The following is a 15,810-nucleotide window of genomic DNA, read 5'->3' on the forward strand; positions in this document are numbered from 1 at the left end:
GTGAATATCAATAGGAAATGAAGAATCAGGAAATAAAGTGACGTTTAGTGACTATAAAGCAAAATATAACATGTGGGACTGAATAAACATATAATCTGGAATGCTTCAGACTAGAAACATTTAGAGGGGAGTTATCAATAGCTACTTTTTATGTTAAATATTTCCTAAATTTCTGAAGCGAGGACAGCAGTCATTTGGCTATAGCTGGTCATTGCTGCAAAAATCCATCCTGCTCTGTTTTGATGCAAGTCAAGTTCAATTCAGTAGGTGGACACACTAGCGAAAAGGTAGATGCAAGCACAGGTAAGTTGGCTGTGGAATAGTATAGAGTCATGGTAAAAAGAAAGTAAATGTTTTAAATATCAAAACACAATAAAGAATTGTGAGATCTTAAAATTATTCCAATACAGACTTAGATGCACAAAAACATGATATATTACACCGCTCCATTATTTATTTAACAAAATTGTATGTATGAAGCTGTATGTTAAAAACTAAGTACACCCTTACTGCTTCCATCTGAGTTAAGAGATAAGTAGCAGCCAGACCTGCTAATCAAATGGAGTTGTTTAACTGATCACCAGCAAGTGTGAGCAACAGATGAATTTGAATCAGAGTGACCTTGACCTCAAGGTCAGAGGTAAAGCTTTCTGAAAATCTTGAGCATGCCATAACTTCAGAACAAGTTAATGTAGGGGGCTGAGGGGTAGTGCTGGCAGCCACCAATATTTCTTCTTTTATTGTCACTCTTTCAAACAGTGAGCTAGAACCCAAAAGGTATTAAAGGCACAGTACTGACTACTACCAATACTGAAAGTAAAATATAAAATACATTAAAATATTCATTATTTGCCTTGCAAATGCATAAACATCACACTCTGTGTAAACCTGAGGAGTTGGATTTATTTCTGTTTTAAAACATTCTGTCCGTCATTTAAAGATTAAAAAGTATCACAGCTTCACTGAACAGCATTTTCCACGGTTGCCGGCCCATCCTGGATCATATCTGAGGAAAACTCATGTCAGCACATCAGCGGGCACGTACTCATGTTATGTTTGATCTCAGTAGGCAAAGACCTAGAAGGCAAAACTCGGTTCTCCCTCGCATACAGCGCATATCCCACATCATCGCCGTATGTGCATGTGGTTAATGCCGTCCTATGCTGGCGTCATTCTGACTAATAGTTAAAATTGGGTTTGTCATTGCAGATCTTGTATTATAGTTTTGGATAGTTTGAGTTGTTTTGATATTCTTTTTAAGAATTCTAATCGTTGGTTTTTCAGGGTGGTCTTTTTTCTGATTGCTCGGTTCAGTTGATGCCAGGAGGAGAACAACACCAGCGACGTCCTCTTTCTTTCTTTAACTGATTTGTCTGTTCTAAAAGAATCTAAGAAATCTAAAAAAAGGACAAAACGATGTAAAGGTGGATATGAACAGAAAGGGGGATGCTCTGTAAGTAGAGGCAAACAAGGAAAGCTTTGGGGTGACAAACCAAGCCTGTACTGCACATACTGGCGTATTTAAATCCCCCATTTATTCCAGTTGGCAGTCCGAGATGTTTAAGAGTTACTTTGATTTCCCGTGTTCTCAGTTTATTAGTTTTTTACTGTAGACTTTACTTTACTGTAGTACTCGTATTCCTGTAGATGTGTGCACAAAAGTGGCATGTTCACATAAGACAGAAGTGAAGTGCAACTATAATCGGGCGACATTTGTAAGAGAATAATGATGCTATTTTTAATATTCTATATCAATATATGCTGTGGTGAGGTCTTGTCATTCTATACCACCTTTCAGTCTCTCCGTGTTCCTTAGAAGTCACAGCAGCATGATCAGCCCAAGAGGCATATTAGATGACTCACATGCATGCACGCACACACACACACACACTCATTCTGTACCATGAGTCATGCAATGAGTTATAGAGTATAGTAATCTATCTCTTCCTGCCAGTTTAGCAAGCAACTACTCTGATCTTGATGCACTACAGTGATCCCGCGTCTCACTTCACTTTGTCTTCATTTGTACCTTTGCATGTGTGTCCCCTTGCACGCACAAATCTGTGTGTATTGTGAGCGTATATGCGCGAGGGAGGGTGTGAACGTGAACTCCAAACTCAGGACTGTGACTTTTATATGTGTGTGTCTGTCTGCAGCATCTGTCTCCCTGCGTGGTGAGGCAGGACGCAGGCGAAGTCGTGATAAGTCAGGCACAACACACACAACGGAATGCAGAAGTGGAGGGGTAGCATGTTTCAATTGATCGGGAGAAAGGAAAGGGAGCGTGTACGCTGGAAAGGAGGTAGTGGAAAAAACCAGGAAGACTCGCTTCTCCAACCTTTCATCTGGTCTTTTTTTTATTTTCTTCCTATTATGTACAGTATCTTTCTTTTTCTTTCTGCAATTTCCAGCTTTCTTTCTCTCCTTCTCATCTCTCAAGGGTACCAGTTACCTCCCCCCAGACATCAACTAGTGTACACACATTTATCAACACACTCTAAGTCACACACACACTGGCTGTCTATATTACATGATTTATGCCCCTGTGTTCTTTTATTTTTAGACCAATTACTCTGGTCCTTTTTCTCGCTCTCTATTTCAGTTCTCTGCTTACGTTGATAGCCTTCTAAACATTGTCTCCTGTTTTCTGCTCTTCGGTCTATATTTGAAGATGATTTTAAATGTTTTGTCTCTGTCAAAGGTCAGTTTGACTTTTGCTTGGCTTTATCGCCTCTATGAGTGTAAGACTACTTGTGTGATAAGTTATTTCTCAAACTTCTTCCAGATGCATTCTGGGATAGGCTTCCAACATTTTAACTCAAAGGAAGAGAGGCAGCTTAAGAGCATAAATGAATGAATGAATTATTCATTTAGAGGAAGAAGAACTTGACAGTACTAGCTGTCTGGTTTCCAAAAGAAATTTCAGCTGGGATGTGGTTTATTGACATATTTAATCTCTCTCTGTGTGTAGTGTGTAAAAGTGAGATCAGTTTATAAAGGAAGAAACTACCTCAGAAAAACAGAGGTAGATATTGTTATACATTGTTATACGTCGTGTACATTCATATTGAGTTTGGTCACAGTTTTAAATGAAGAGGTGTTCATGGTCAGTGTCGGGTTACATCAAGGGTAGGGGACGTCAATTTGCATTTAGGCTGATGATAATGATTAGATTAATTTTGGTTGAATTAAAGTTTGTGTTCATATTATTTTATTATTATATTAATATAACATACAGTTCTTTTGTTTTGCACAAAGTACCTGGTAGAAATGTACTTCTAGTTGTGTGAAGAATGTCTGTACTTTTGAACAGAAAGAGCAACTGATAAGAAGAAAGGTGGTTTAAAGGGCCAGGAGCTAAAAATAGCTTGTTTCATACAGTTAATAGATTGATGTATGAAGTGGTATGAAGTAAATAAAGATTACTTCAAACTATAGGTCCAATTTAGTACCCCAGTTAATGTAGCATGCATGTCTTTGACTGTGAGAGGAATCCAGAGTAAACTCCACATAAAAATGCCTCAACCAGCTGGTATTCAAACTCTTTCTGCGAGGCGACAGTGCTAACCACTGCACCACAATACCACCAGATACTCTGGAGTCAAAGTATAAAACTATATTGCTGTTAATATTCATAATTGTTTAATAAGTCTACATTTTGATATAGTTCTATTTGAAGATTAATTTATTGTTTAGGCATTCATATATATCTTTATCTGTCTCTCTCTCTCTCTCTCTCTCACTCTACATATATATATATATATATATATATATATATATATATATATATATATATATATATGTAGATGTAGATAGATAGATGGATTGTAGGACAACACTAAACTTTGAACTTCAGTGTTTCTGAAATGATTGCATATACTGACATACCAACAGTATGAAATAAATCTCAGCCCTTCACAATACTCATCACTCTGCATTCTTTCTTCACATTATGTCATTTCTTCCCCTAAAAGTTGCCTTTTAAAAAAAGCTACAGCTGAAATGTGCAAACTCCCTGGACCAGCATGAGAGAACACAGCATGTCATCTGTATTTGTAAAAATTGTTATGGAAAGACAAATGTGAATCATTTTTATCACATTAGACACACAAGTCTCATGATAATCAACCTCCACAGACAGATTGCGTGTCAAGACGTTTGTTGCATGGATACAAATGTCTCAATTTCCTTTCTTTCTTCCCTTCTTGTTTTCATCCCTTTTCTTTTTTCTTACTTGCTGTTTTTCTTTCATACTTTCTTCCTGTCTTCTTTTCTCTCTTGCTTTTCCTTTTTGGTAGTTACAGTGCTAGTTGCCTAGAAACTGGAGTTTTTGTCTTTATGTAAACTTTGATATTCAGTATACTGCAGGAAACAAACAATGACAGTCTAGTATTTTTCCATTCATAGACAGACGTTCATCAGCCATATTACTGTAAGCTTGGGCCTAAAACCGTGGTTGTGTGAGTGACTGTATGTGTGTGATCTACCATTGATCTACAACTGTAGATAAGGGGTCATGACCCTTGATAAGTATAGATCCCTTTTCTTGTCATCTCTCCCCAGCTGCATGCATGAAGACAACATGTAATTCCTTCCAGAGTCCCACAGATTGGAACTGAATTTTATAATTTAGTCTTGATTTGAACATGTGATGCAGCATGTTAATACTGTGTTCAGGTCTGTTGCCTCTCAGCAACTAAGAGACTGAAGTTGTGCAATAATAGACTATTTATAAAGTTGTTACCAGGAAAATCTCTAAAATAATTGCAATCACCTGTGAGTGGCAGAGATACCACTGCTTACAGCTTGAATATATCAAGGCAGTGTTGGTTGGCCTTTTTTTCAAATGAAATCATAATATTTGCTAAGCTATGTTTGCTGAACACACTCTGTAGCTGAAGGCTTCTGGATATCATAATTACATATTATGTAGACCTCCTTACGTCTTGTTTTGTCCCCTTCCCTTGTGTCAGGCTTTAATTATGTAGAACATAAGCACTCGTGTTCTTACTGTCATATATATTCAGTGAACCAAACTCATACCTAGTGTCTCACTAAAAGCTCAGAATTAGTCAGTTACATTAAAGGGAATGGATTCAAAGCCGTGTTGAACTTTTAGTATAACCTAGCATAATTTAGACTAAGTTAAAGGTTGAAGGTTGACCTTTATATTACAAAAAACTGCAGAATGTGCTGAAATTTTCTGTTTCTTTTCTTCTGGTGTTTATTTCTGCTTTGAGATCTGTTTCATCAGGCAGTGAGCACAGGAAAAAGACACTTTTCCATTTCCGACTCATGGAACAGGGCAGCTGACATAGATGATTGACAATATATTAAACTTTACAACCCAAGGTGCTGCCATCAAAACTCAGCCTAGCTTTAAGAGCCTTTCTCAATACAACCTCAATAGTAGGTTTTGGAGAGAAAGAAAAGAGTTCTCTTCTCTTGAGTGACCATGATGTCCTCAGTGCAGAGCCTTCATGAATGGAGAGCTGAGTGTTTCCTCTTTATGACTGTCAGATGTGGTACTCAGGATGGATTTTTGGCCTCCAATGATTGTGAAAACAAGGTAATTGAGATAAAAGAATTATGTGCTCCACTCATTTACTATAATGATCTTTACAGTTTACAGTTCACCCGTGCTAAAGCCCTCTTTTAAGTCTAGCCTGAAGCCAAGTGGCATGCTTCACTGTCTACACAATTAAGTTAGAATAAATTCCAAAAACCCAAGTAAAAATTGATATTTTTAATTTCATTAAATTCATATTGTTTATAGAGGTAATGATTAATTATGTTAAATAACTGGCATCTAAATGTAATTTTGATTAGGATTTATTTTTTTCATTTTCAAGCAGCCCTTTACAACTGTGACAGATGGTGTGATGTGAATAAAGACATGATGGAAAAAGAAAACTTAGCTTACAAAGAATCCGACTTTATTTAAATTTTTTTTTAATTGATATTGAGCAATAGTTTTCTAGTTTTTTGAAGGTTTTGAAGGTGAGTCATCGACTGTTTTCTTACTTATTTTAAGTCCAGGCATTGTACTTTACTATTTTCAGAGTAATTTTTTGGTTGAGGGATGTTGAGGAAACTGAACAAGAAGAGGTGAAAAGAAGAAGTTGCAGCCCGGAAAAGCAGATAAACAATATCATGTCCTTAAGAAATGCGAAAAAATCCAGCAAAAACCTGACAAAGGACCATTGAGCCAGTGGTGTTGGGGAATTTGACAAAACTTGTGGAATTATGGATGCAGAAAAGCATCTGATAGGCTTCATTTTCAGCAAGACAGTGATCCCAAATACACTTTCAATGTTGTAAAAGCACCCACCCAGGTGTTTATTTCATCTGAGACAGAGGTCTGAAATATGGTCACTTTTTACCTTTCTACTGGCAAAGACGTGCTTATGTTCATCCATACCAAACTAGCTAAGTTTAATGTTATAGATTAAAGGCCTGTGTAAAGTGACACTAAAGTTTTATATGAGACTAAGTCCAATCTGCTGGTGGTAAGTAAAAGGTAAAACATGTGGCAAGTATAACACATGATCACTTCAGCAGAGATGAGTACATGATTTCATACAGGAGCTGTTGCTGGTATACATAAGTGCACAAAGACTTACAATAGGAAGTTTGAATGCTGATAGAAGAGTAGTAATTAGGACTATGTGCTGTGGATATTCTTAGTACTGTACTGATCAGTGTCATCTGTATGTGTGTGTGTGTGTGTGAGGAAGAGAAAGTCTGCTGCCGCTGCTGTTGCAGCCCACAGTTTCCATGGTAACGTCGAAACCCATCTTGGTCTCTATGGTAACTTCTTGTTGGCACCCACAGAGATAGAGAGAAAGAAAGAGGTGAAGATGTAGAAGAGAGGAATGAGAAACTGAGAGAGGGATAGATATAAATAATTGGGAGAGGAGGAGTTGACACTTAGAGAAGAAGACAGAGCCTCAGGTTTGGCCCTAACTTTACTTGGGGTTAAAAGAGCTCGAATTCAAAGCATCATCCTCTTACTTTTTGTCTGAGCTTCTAATATTGTTATCTACAGCCTCACACGGGCTTTTGGTTGGCTTCATATAGGAAAGAGGTGGTTGCTAGTTCAGTCTGATGTAGGTGTTGAGCATATGACTTACATACAGAGCCCACGTTGTTTAAAGAATTTCCATCTGTTTAGGGTGTTGGGTATTGATATTACTTTACCAAAGTCTTTCAAGAAGCAAGTCTTGCCACTCAGCCATGCATCTTAACAACTCCCCTGGGCAGTTATTTCAGCAGTTATTTTTAAGGCAGTCTAAATGAATGGTGAGAGAGGATCAACAATAATTCCAAAGGTAGATGTGGAATCAAATTTGATTTGAAAACATAGGTTTAAACAACTCCCACCCCCTTCACCCCTGCAAACTATATTAATAATACTAATGTGCAAACTTTTACAACATTGTAACCTCACTGATAAGGATACATTGACTTAATCTAAAGCACTGTAAAAAAATATAATGATTAACAGGTTTTTCCACCAATTTATTGGGTTTAGTTTAACCCCTTACTGTGTATTTATTCTTGTTTTTACCCGGCAACTAAAACCACTGAGTCATCTAATACATCTATCAGTCTGCTGCTGCTATTTGCTATTTGACACTTTTAAAAAAAAGCTAAGAAAAAGTTTTAAAAAAGGAAGAAACAAACTAGAGAAAAGTTATAACTTCATACTGCTTCACCTCATAACATTAATTAACTGGAAGTACTGCTCCTGCTACACTCATTTGTAACTTGATTAAGCGCACCAGCAGCACAACTGCTCAACATTCACACCTGGTTAATAATAATATCTACGAGAGGTTTCAATCTGGCTTTCGCTCATGTCACAGTACATCTGCTTTACTTAAAGTTACTAATGATCTTTCAGCCTTTGACACTTTCTCTCACTCCATCCTTCTAAACAGACTTTCCTCTCTTGGCATCTCCGACACATCCCTAACCAGGTTCCAATCATATCTCCTTGACCCATCCCAGTTTATTCAACTTAAATCATTCTACTCTCGTCTATTCCCAGTCACTTTTGGTGTACCCCAAGGTTCAGTCTCAGGCCCTCTTCTCTTCATAATTCTCCCTTTTGGTACCATTTTCCATAAATTTGATCTTTACTTTTACAGTTTTGCAGATGACACCCAGTTATATCTCTCCTGCAGGCCTGATACCTCCAGAATGTTTATCTGAATTAAAATCCTGGTTCAGCTCAAATTTTCTTAAGCTCAATCAGGATAAAACTGAAATCCTTACCGGCGCCAAATCCAACCTACTGAAGGCAAATCATTTCACGCTCACTATTGACAACTTTACGGTTTTCATTTCACCTCAGGTTAAGAGCCTTGGTGTCATCCTAGACAGCTCACTATCCTATAAATCTTACATCAGTGATCTCACTCATTCTGCCTATTTCTGTCTACACAACATTAACTGATTAAATTCTTCTCTTTCCACCCAGTCTGCGTCCGTTCTTGTTCTTAGTCTCATACCTCCTGCATTGACTATTGTAATTCTCTCTTAGATCTCTCCAAAAATCCCTCCATAAGGTTCAACTTGTTCAAAACTGCCCACATTATTACCAGAACCCCGTCCTACCAGCACATCATCCCTATCCTTCAGGAACTTCCAAATAGTATACAAGCTTCTTCTCCTCACCTTCAAGGGCCTTAATAACCTTGGTCCTCCTTACCTTTCTGACTTGTTAAGCACTACCTCTTCTGCCCGCTCACTTCAATCTTCTTCTTCTACCCAACTTGCTATGCCTTCTTTCCACCTCAGCACCATGGGAAGCAGAGCTTCCAGTTGCTCTGCTCCCACGCTGTGGAACTCTCTACCCCCAGATATAAGAATCATTGGTTCCCTCCCCAAGTTTAAATCTCAACGCAAACTCAGTCTCAATCTGTTCAAGTCTGCATATTCACTTTGAACTTGTTTGTTTATTTTATCCTTTTTTATTATTCTTTGTTTTGTCACTGTTCTACTATGTGTTTTACTCTATTGTTAAGTGTCCTTAGTTGTCTTGAAAGGCACGTTTTTGTAAAATGTGTTATTATTACTATCATTATTAAAAATGTATAGTCGTCCAGTTATATAACTGCATTTGTGGATGTCAAGTAGACATGCTGAAGATCAAATCAAGCACCAGAATGTGGAAGAAAGATGATTTAAGTGGCATGGTTGTTGGTGCCAGAAGGGCTAGTCCGAGTGTTTCAGAAACTGTAATCTACTGGGAGCTTCTTGCACAACCATCTCTAGGGTTTACAAAAAATTGGTCTAAATAAGAGAAAATCTCCAGTGAGCAGCAGTTCTCTGGGAGAAAATGGGCTGTTGATGCCAGAGGTCAGAGGAGAATGTGAAGATTGCTGCAGACTCATAGAAAGGCAATTAAACTAGCTACTGATTGCAACCAAGTCATGCAGAAGAGCATCTCGGAATGCACAACACTTCAAACCTTGAGGCAAATGGGCTACAGCAGCGGAAGACCACACCGGGTGCCACACCTGAGGCTTCAGTTCACATAAGTACACAAAAACTGAAACTGATTACTGCCTGGTCTAATGTGTCTTGATTTGTGCTGCAACATTCAGATGATCGGGTCAGAATTTGGCAGGGGCAAGTGAAGAATAGGATATTTCTTCTGTGGTATTGATTTGTGCTGTTGTAATACTTTTGATATGATACTTTTTTTTTGTCTTCTTCTTGCACACACATGCCTTAACACACACACACACACACACACAGTGTGATATATCTGTGGGTTCCTTCAAAAGCAGCTTAATAGCTAATCCTGTCTTGCAGCATTCACACAAACACAGAAGGTCATTGCAAATGGAAACAATGTCTGCTCTATGGTAGAATGTCGATACTATAATCTGATTGGCCTAGTTGATGGATAGGTGGTTTGGTTGACCTATCACAGTTAACTGAATTATTGCCCCCACATGCTTACCTTTCGGTCATTCTGTCTGCTTTCTTTTCTCGCTCTCTCTGTCTCTATAGTCTGCCTCTCTTCCTCATGTACTCTCATCTTCTCTCGTCTTTTTCCAGTCACTAACCAAATTAGTCTTGCCCCTTTGGATTTTGCCCTTTACAGGTCTGGATGAATTGAAGGAAAGGAGGAAGTGTGTGTTTTCTGTGTGTGTGTGTGTGTGTGTGTGTGTGTGTGTGTGTGTGTGTGTGTGCGTGTCAGGCTAAGCTGTTCCTACCAGATGTTTTTCTTTGTTTTATGTTTCTGAGCGCCGCACTGTCTGCCTATCACCAGCAGATACACAGCTCGGGTGTATGTATCTTTGCGCGTTTGAGAGCGCGCGAGCGTGATAGAGAGCTTTTGTATATTCGAGAGGGAGGATGTGTGTGTTTGTGAGATTAATTACTTCCGCATACACTGCTAACACTCCACTGTGCGTTGAAGGGTCTGCGGTACAAACGGTGAATATTAAACCAAATCAGTTCTGCAGGCTTTGAAACCGATACGCGCACGCAGAAAAAAAAAACAGGTGTCGACTGTGAAAATCTCAATCTTTATCTTTAAGCTGGACACTTTTGGGCTGAAAAAGACGCTGAACGGACTTGAATTGAAATGACTGAAGGTTAGAAACGTAGAGAGCAGGAGCACAACAAGTTTAAGACAGCTTTCTGAGCAGGTGACTGAGGCACAGAATCCCTGGGCTAAAAATCGACTCGCCTTTCAAGTATTCTGTGTTTCAACCTGTTTAAATCCACATATTAAAATTCATGTCACTTCCTTGACTGTCAAGTTACTTGAGCTTTTCTAAGTGTGGGAAAAATCATGGTTTACAAGTTTAATCGCTTCATTATGAACAAAAAAAGAAATCAAAGCACAAGTTTTTTTGTTTTTTTATCAGCCTCTTGCAGTTGTAATGTGTTGGCAGCTGTGATTCATGAGCTCTTATATAGAGCTCTAAAAAAAAACAAGTTTAAACACTTGAAAAAACCTACTTGAGAAAAAGTCAGATCAGTGGTTACAAAAATGCCTGATTCCCATGCTCCTGGAAATGGCTGTGTAAGTGTCACTGCAACTGGCCTAATGAGAGTATGATGTAGCCTCTCTTGTTTGTTTAGCTGGATGGGCTTCGGATTTTCATCAGCCTGAACATCTAATCTTAATGCAGCCACTGTATACACGAGTTTTTCCAATGTAAACATTGACTTTTAACTTTAGAAACACTTTAGCAGTTATAGACTGATCGGACTGATTTGGATTAAACACCATTACAGACATTTAACCTCTTTTCAGAAATGATTTGAGAATGTTCTGCTTAAAAATCACCAACAATCAAATAAATACAATAAAGAATAAGAAATTTTATTCTAAATAAGGTTAGCATTCAGTTTTAAAATGCCGTCCCTGTATAAACACAGATGTCGAACTCCAGGCCTCGAGGGCCGGTGTCCTGCAGGTTTTAGATGTGTCCTTGATCCAACACAGCTGATTTAAATGGCTAAATGACCTCCTCAACATGTCTTGAAGTTCTCCAAAGGCCTGGTAATGAACTAATCATTTGATTCAGGTGTGTAGACCCAGGGTGAGATCTAAAAACCTGCAGGACACCGGCTCTCGAGGCGGGGGTTCGACACCCCTGCTGTGTAATCTACAGAAGAATACATTTTTATTTTTTCCAAAACCAATGTCATGTCCATTTTATGACAGTGGTAAACTGATCTTTCCTTTAGATCCTTGCTAATCACTCATTCCTTATCAGTTTTAAGTTTTAAAAGATGTTTCCTCTCAGTGCAAATGATTTAGTATTTGAGAGCCTCAAAACAAGCCAGAAACAAAAAGAAATTTAAAAACACAAAGGCCAGCATGTGACTCAGGTGTTGCACAGTCAGTGACGTCAGCTTTGTAGCTGTCAGGAGAAAAATGTCAGCATTGATCAGAGGAAATAACAGGCTTGAAGGCATGTAATTCCAGTGGATTGGACAATTTAGAAGCTGTTTTCCATCAGGATTGTATGTGATTATGTAAGTCAACGATGGAATCCAACCTAAACTCCTTTGTCAGTCAGCCTGTGAAGATATTTTGGTAAATTTAAACACAGCTTCTTCAGGTTTAGCTGATTCTTCCCAGGGATGAGACTGGAGCCTAGAGAGACCTGCCTGGCCTTCTGTCCCAAACCTCTGGCCCGCTGTGTGTATGTATCCATGGGAAAATAGCGGGAAGAAGAGGAGGAGCAGGGAATTAAATGAATGGATGGACTGATAGATGGAGCTAGCTATGTTTTTATTACCCACCCCCAAAAGAAAGAAAGAAAGAAACTGGGCAGAAAGCAAGAGGATGTTGAATACTTCTATATATAGGACATTGTATTTGCACAGCAAGAAATAAACAGATTTCTGCATTGCTTTGATCTCATTCTCCTTAAAAACTTGACAAAATATTTAAAATCAGATATGAAAAGGAATTAGGTGAATGATGAATTGTTTACGACTTTGCAATAGTCAGAAAGTTATATGATCCTGCTCTCTTTCAAGGCCATTTCAGGACATTTCCCAGGACCCTGTCAGGCTGGGGTCGGCAATATGACAACAATCCCTGAGGAGCTCTGTAGTAAAAGTCCTGTTGTGTGTATGTGTGTTTGCGTGTGCATACATGTGCACATGAAATCATTCCTTCCATCAGACAGTAACCTCGCAGGACAGGAAGAGAGCCAGTTTGATTACATAATCAAAATGCTTTGATTGTGTACATGATTACAAGTTAGACAAATACATGTTAACACATAAATAATCAAACGTGCGCACGCACACATGCATACGCACAAAGCAGAAGCCACATAAACAGCGGCAGAACATCTTGTTCTGGCTGATAAATTTGAAAGAGTAGGCAGCCAGCACCGCCAGTGCTCACAAGTCATATACAATGTCCTTAGTGTTGATGTGGGAAAAATAAAGAAGTTTTATGATTGTGAATGAACGTGCGTGTATAATAGTGCTGCAACATGTCAATTTTTTTCCAATTAGCCACCTCTCACGATGAAAAGATCTACTGCACTTAGTTCAAGAATACTGAATCATTCCTTTGCAGCATGAATTTAGTATTTAATCTGATTTCAAATTTTCATTTATAATTACCTCTGATTTTATCTTTGTCTGTTGCTCGTTTTATGTCGTGCTGCAATGATGCCCCTCAGATGAGTAAATGGACTTCTTTATGTTTGTGTCTGCACAGGAGCGTGTGGAGTATCTGTTCCTCATCATTTTCACGGTGGAGGCGTTCCTGAAGGTAATAGCCTACGGCCTGCTCTTCCACCCCAACGCCTACCTGAGGAACGGCTGGAATCTGCTAGACTTCATCATTGTAGTTGTAGGGTAAGCGATCAGAATCACACAGAAAAGAGACAAACTGTGAGGTGTTATTTGATGGTTCTGTGTTACTCCAAGTGAGTCTATGAAGTTTGACAGATGAAGCAGATTTCATAGATTCAGTTGTGTAATTGTGATGCATAGTCTCTTTTCAACAGCTACCTGAAACACACAACCTCAGCACATCATTGGCAAATTAATCATAGTACCTTAGTATAATTACTGTCAACCAATGGAAGTACAGCCAAGTCAATTGGCAGCCTCTGTCTAATGTAAGAGGTAGTCGTAGTGTTAGCATCTATCAAAATTACAATAAGATAGCATTCCACGTGGCCTTCTTTACTTTCAGTTGCAAAGGCAAAGAAGCAGGGATATTTTCTCTTGTAGCTCATCTTTTACTCTACTTCCTGTTAGTAAAACCAGAAGGGCACTCAGACAGACTCCACAAGGCCAATCCCATATTTTGCAATTTTAATGAAAGTGATCCAGGTCTGCACTAACATTTTATAGATTCTTCTTGCTCCTCCTTGCTCCACATCTCTACTAGGTTTTGTAAAATTCAGCTCGACTCGTCTCATTGACAGAGAGACAAATATACAGCCTTGGTGAGAAGTTGAAGTCTGTTAATTTATTTACTAATTTAACCTGACAGTCATGTGTTTTTTTAACATCCAACCATTGAAATAAAAAGTTCAGTTTGTGCCAAAATTATGTTCATCTTTCACAGTCGGATTGTCTGTGTTGATAGCCTGGATCAGTGCAACTTCTGTGATCCTGTCAGCGTTACTGAACACTCTCTCTATTTGTGACAGTAAAATTATTTGACTTGCAATGTCCAGCCTGCTGGCACACAAAGTAATTCAGAATTAAGAGGCTGATTGAGGATATGCATGCTCTTTTTTCAGAATATCTCGAGTATATTTAGTATTTTGTTGTATTTTATAAAGATTGCTGTAGTAACCATTTGAGAGGAGTATCGTCCATTGTCAAAGCTTTCTTTAGTTCACAGAAAATCTGTGTTAAAGCTGCAGCAAACTTTGGCCATCAGTGTATTGGTGAAGCTTAAACTGATTAGCTTGTGAGATGCTGATAGCAAAGCTCTGCTCTGTTTTTCTTTATCTGCAACTCAGCAACATAGTCCATCTGCTAAATCCATTTTGCCTGAGTGTGTGTGTGTGTGTGTGTGTGTGTGTGTGTGTGTGGTGTGTGCGAGACCTCTTTGCCAGCTGTGCTGTGTGTATACATAATTTTGTGAGGGCAATGGTACTCTAACCACTGGACTTGACAGTTACATTTATGCCATAAAGATGGTCTAATTGAGCGTGTGTGTGTGTGTGTGTGTGTGTGTGTGCGTGCGCATGTGTGTGCGTGCATGCTCATGTGCATGTGTGCACCAAAGCACCCTCAGCCTGGAGGAAGCCTTTGTAAATACACCAACACACAGATATGCACATTCAGTGAGTCTTGTTCATTGCAAGTCAAGTGTTCACTCACATTAGCCATCACTAACTGAACACGTTTGGCTTGAGCCTACAACCACACACACACACACCACACACACACATACACCCCATCGGCTGAAAACATGGTGCCAGTGCCCGTGGCATAAACACAACCTTTACCACTCTTAAGCTGTTATCTACCCTCACTGTCTGTCTCTCTCTGTTTGTGTCTCTTTCTCGATTTGAATTGTGCCTTTTATTGTGATGTAACATGATTTAATTTACAACTATACTGCACTGATGCCTGCAAATATTTTTGTTTCTTTTACAACCCTGCCAAAGGAAGTTCAGAAGGCGAAACATACGCCTATTTGACTGCATGACGAATGACACATCAGTCTATTTGATAATTAATGTTATAAGGGACTGGATATGGATGCCTCAAAAGGCTCAAAAAATATGTATACTAGAGGGTTAGGGCCACTGAACATATATATAAACTTGGCACAAAATGTAAGGAAATTTGTGTTTGGTGATTATTTCTTTGTCGTAACTTTGCTTCTTCTTTGCCACATTTGTAAATATATTTAAGAGTTGAGCAGCACCTATAGGGAACACCAGATCTTCTATGCCAATGCTAAACAGCTTATTGACTTTTGATTAGTGTATTTTATTAGCTTGGGTGATTAAAGTCTGAATTCTGGCTTCAATCTCCAAATTCAGATATTTTTCCCCCAAAATTCTGATTTTGATTTGAGAATACTGAATAATCTCAAAATTCTTAGTTTTTTAACTTGAAACAGTCAGAATTCAGTGCAAAGGTCATGTATGCTCCTTTTTTGCTGCTGTGTAAATCAATCGTGAAGGTGAACATGATCATGATCATAATTCTTTCCTAATATCCCCCAAAGAGCTTATGTTGCCTAATCCTAACCACTTCTTTGCTAAAGGGCTAACACATTCGAAAGCACTCCAATAATATGCCAACTCAGTTTTAACCTGACATTTAAATGAA

The 15,810-nt window shown here is 38.6% G+C and overlaps 1 protein-coding gene across 13 annotated transcripts in view; it reads left to right on the forward strand.

The window, feature by feature from the left end:
- The window catches only part of cacna1c (calcium channel, voltage-dependent, L type, alpha 1C subunit), a 228,238-nt gene that overhangs the window by 123,887 nt on the left and 88,541 nt on the right, over positions 1–15,810 (forward strand). For all 13 annotated transcript variants that reach the window (XM_025899651.1, XM_025899656.1, XM_025899663.1 and 10 more), the window contains exon 4: positions 13,220–13,359. In XM_025899651.1, coding sequence (XP_025755436.1) covers positions 13,220–13,359 — 140 coding nt within the window. The remainder of the gene's footprint in view (positions 1–13,219; positions 13,360–15,810) is intronic.

This window comes from Oreochromis niloticus, linkage group LG17 (assembly GCF_001858045.2).
Source record: "Oreochromis niloticus isolate F11D_XX linkage group LG17, O_niloticus_UMD_NMBU, whole genome shotgun sequence".
NCBI lineage: Eukaryota > Metazoa > Chordata > Actinopteri > Cichliformes > Cichlidae > Oreochromis > Oreochromis niloticus.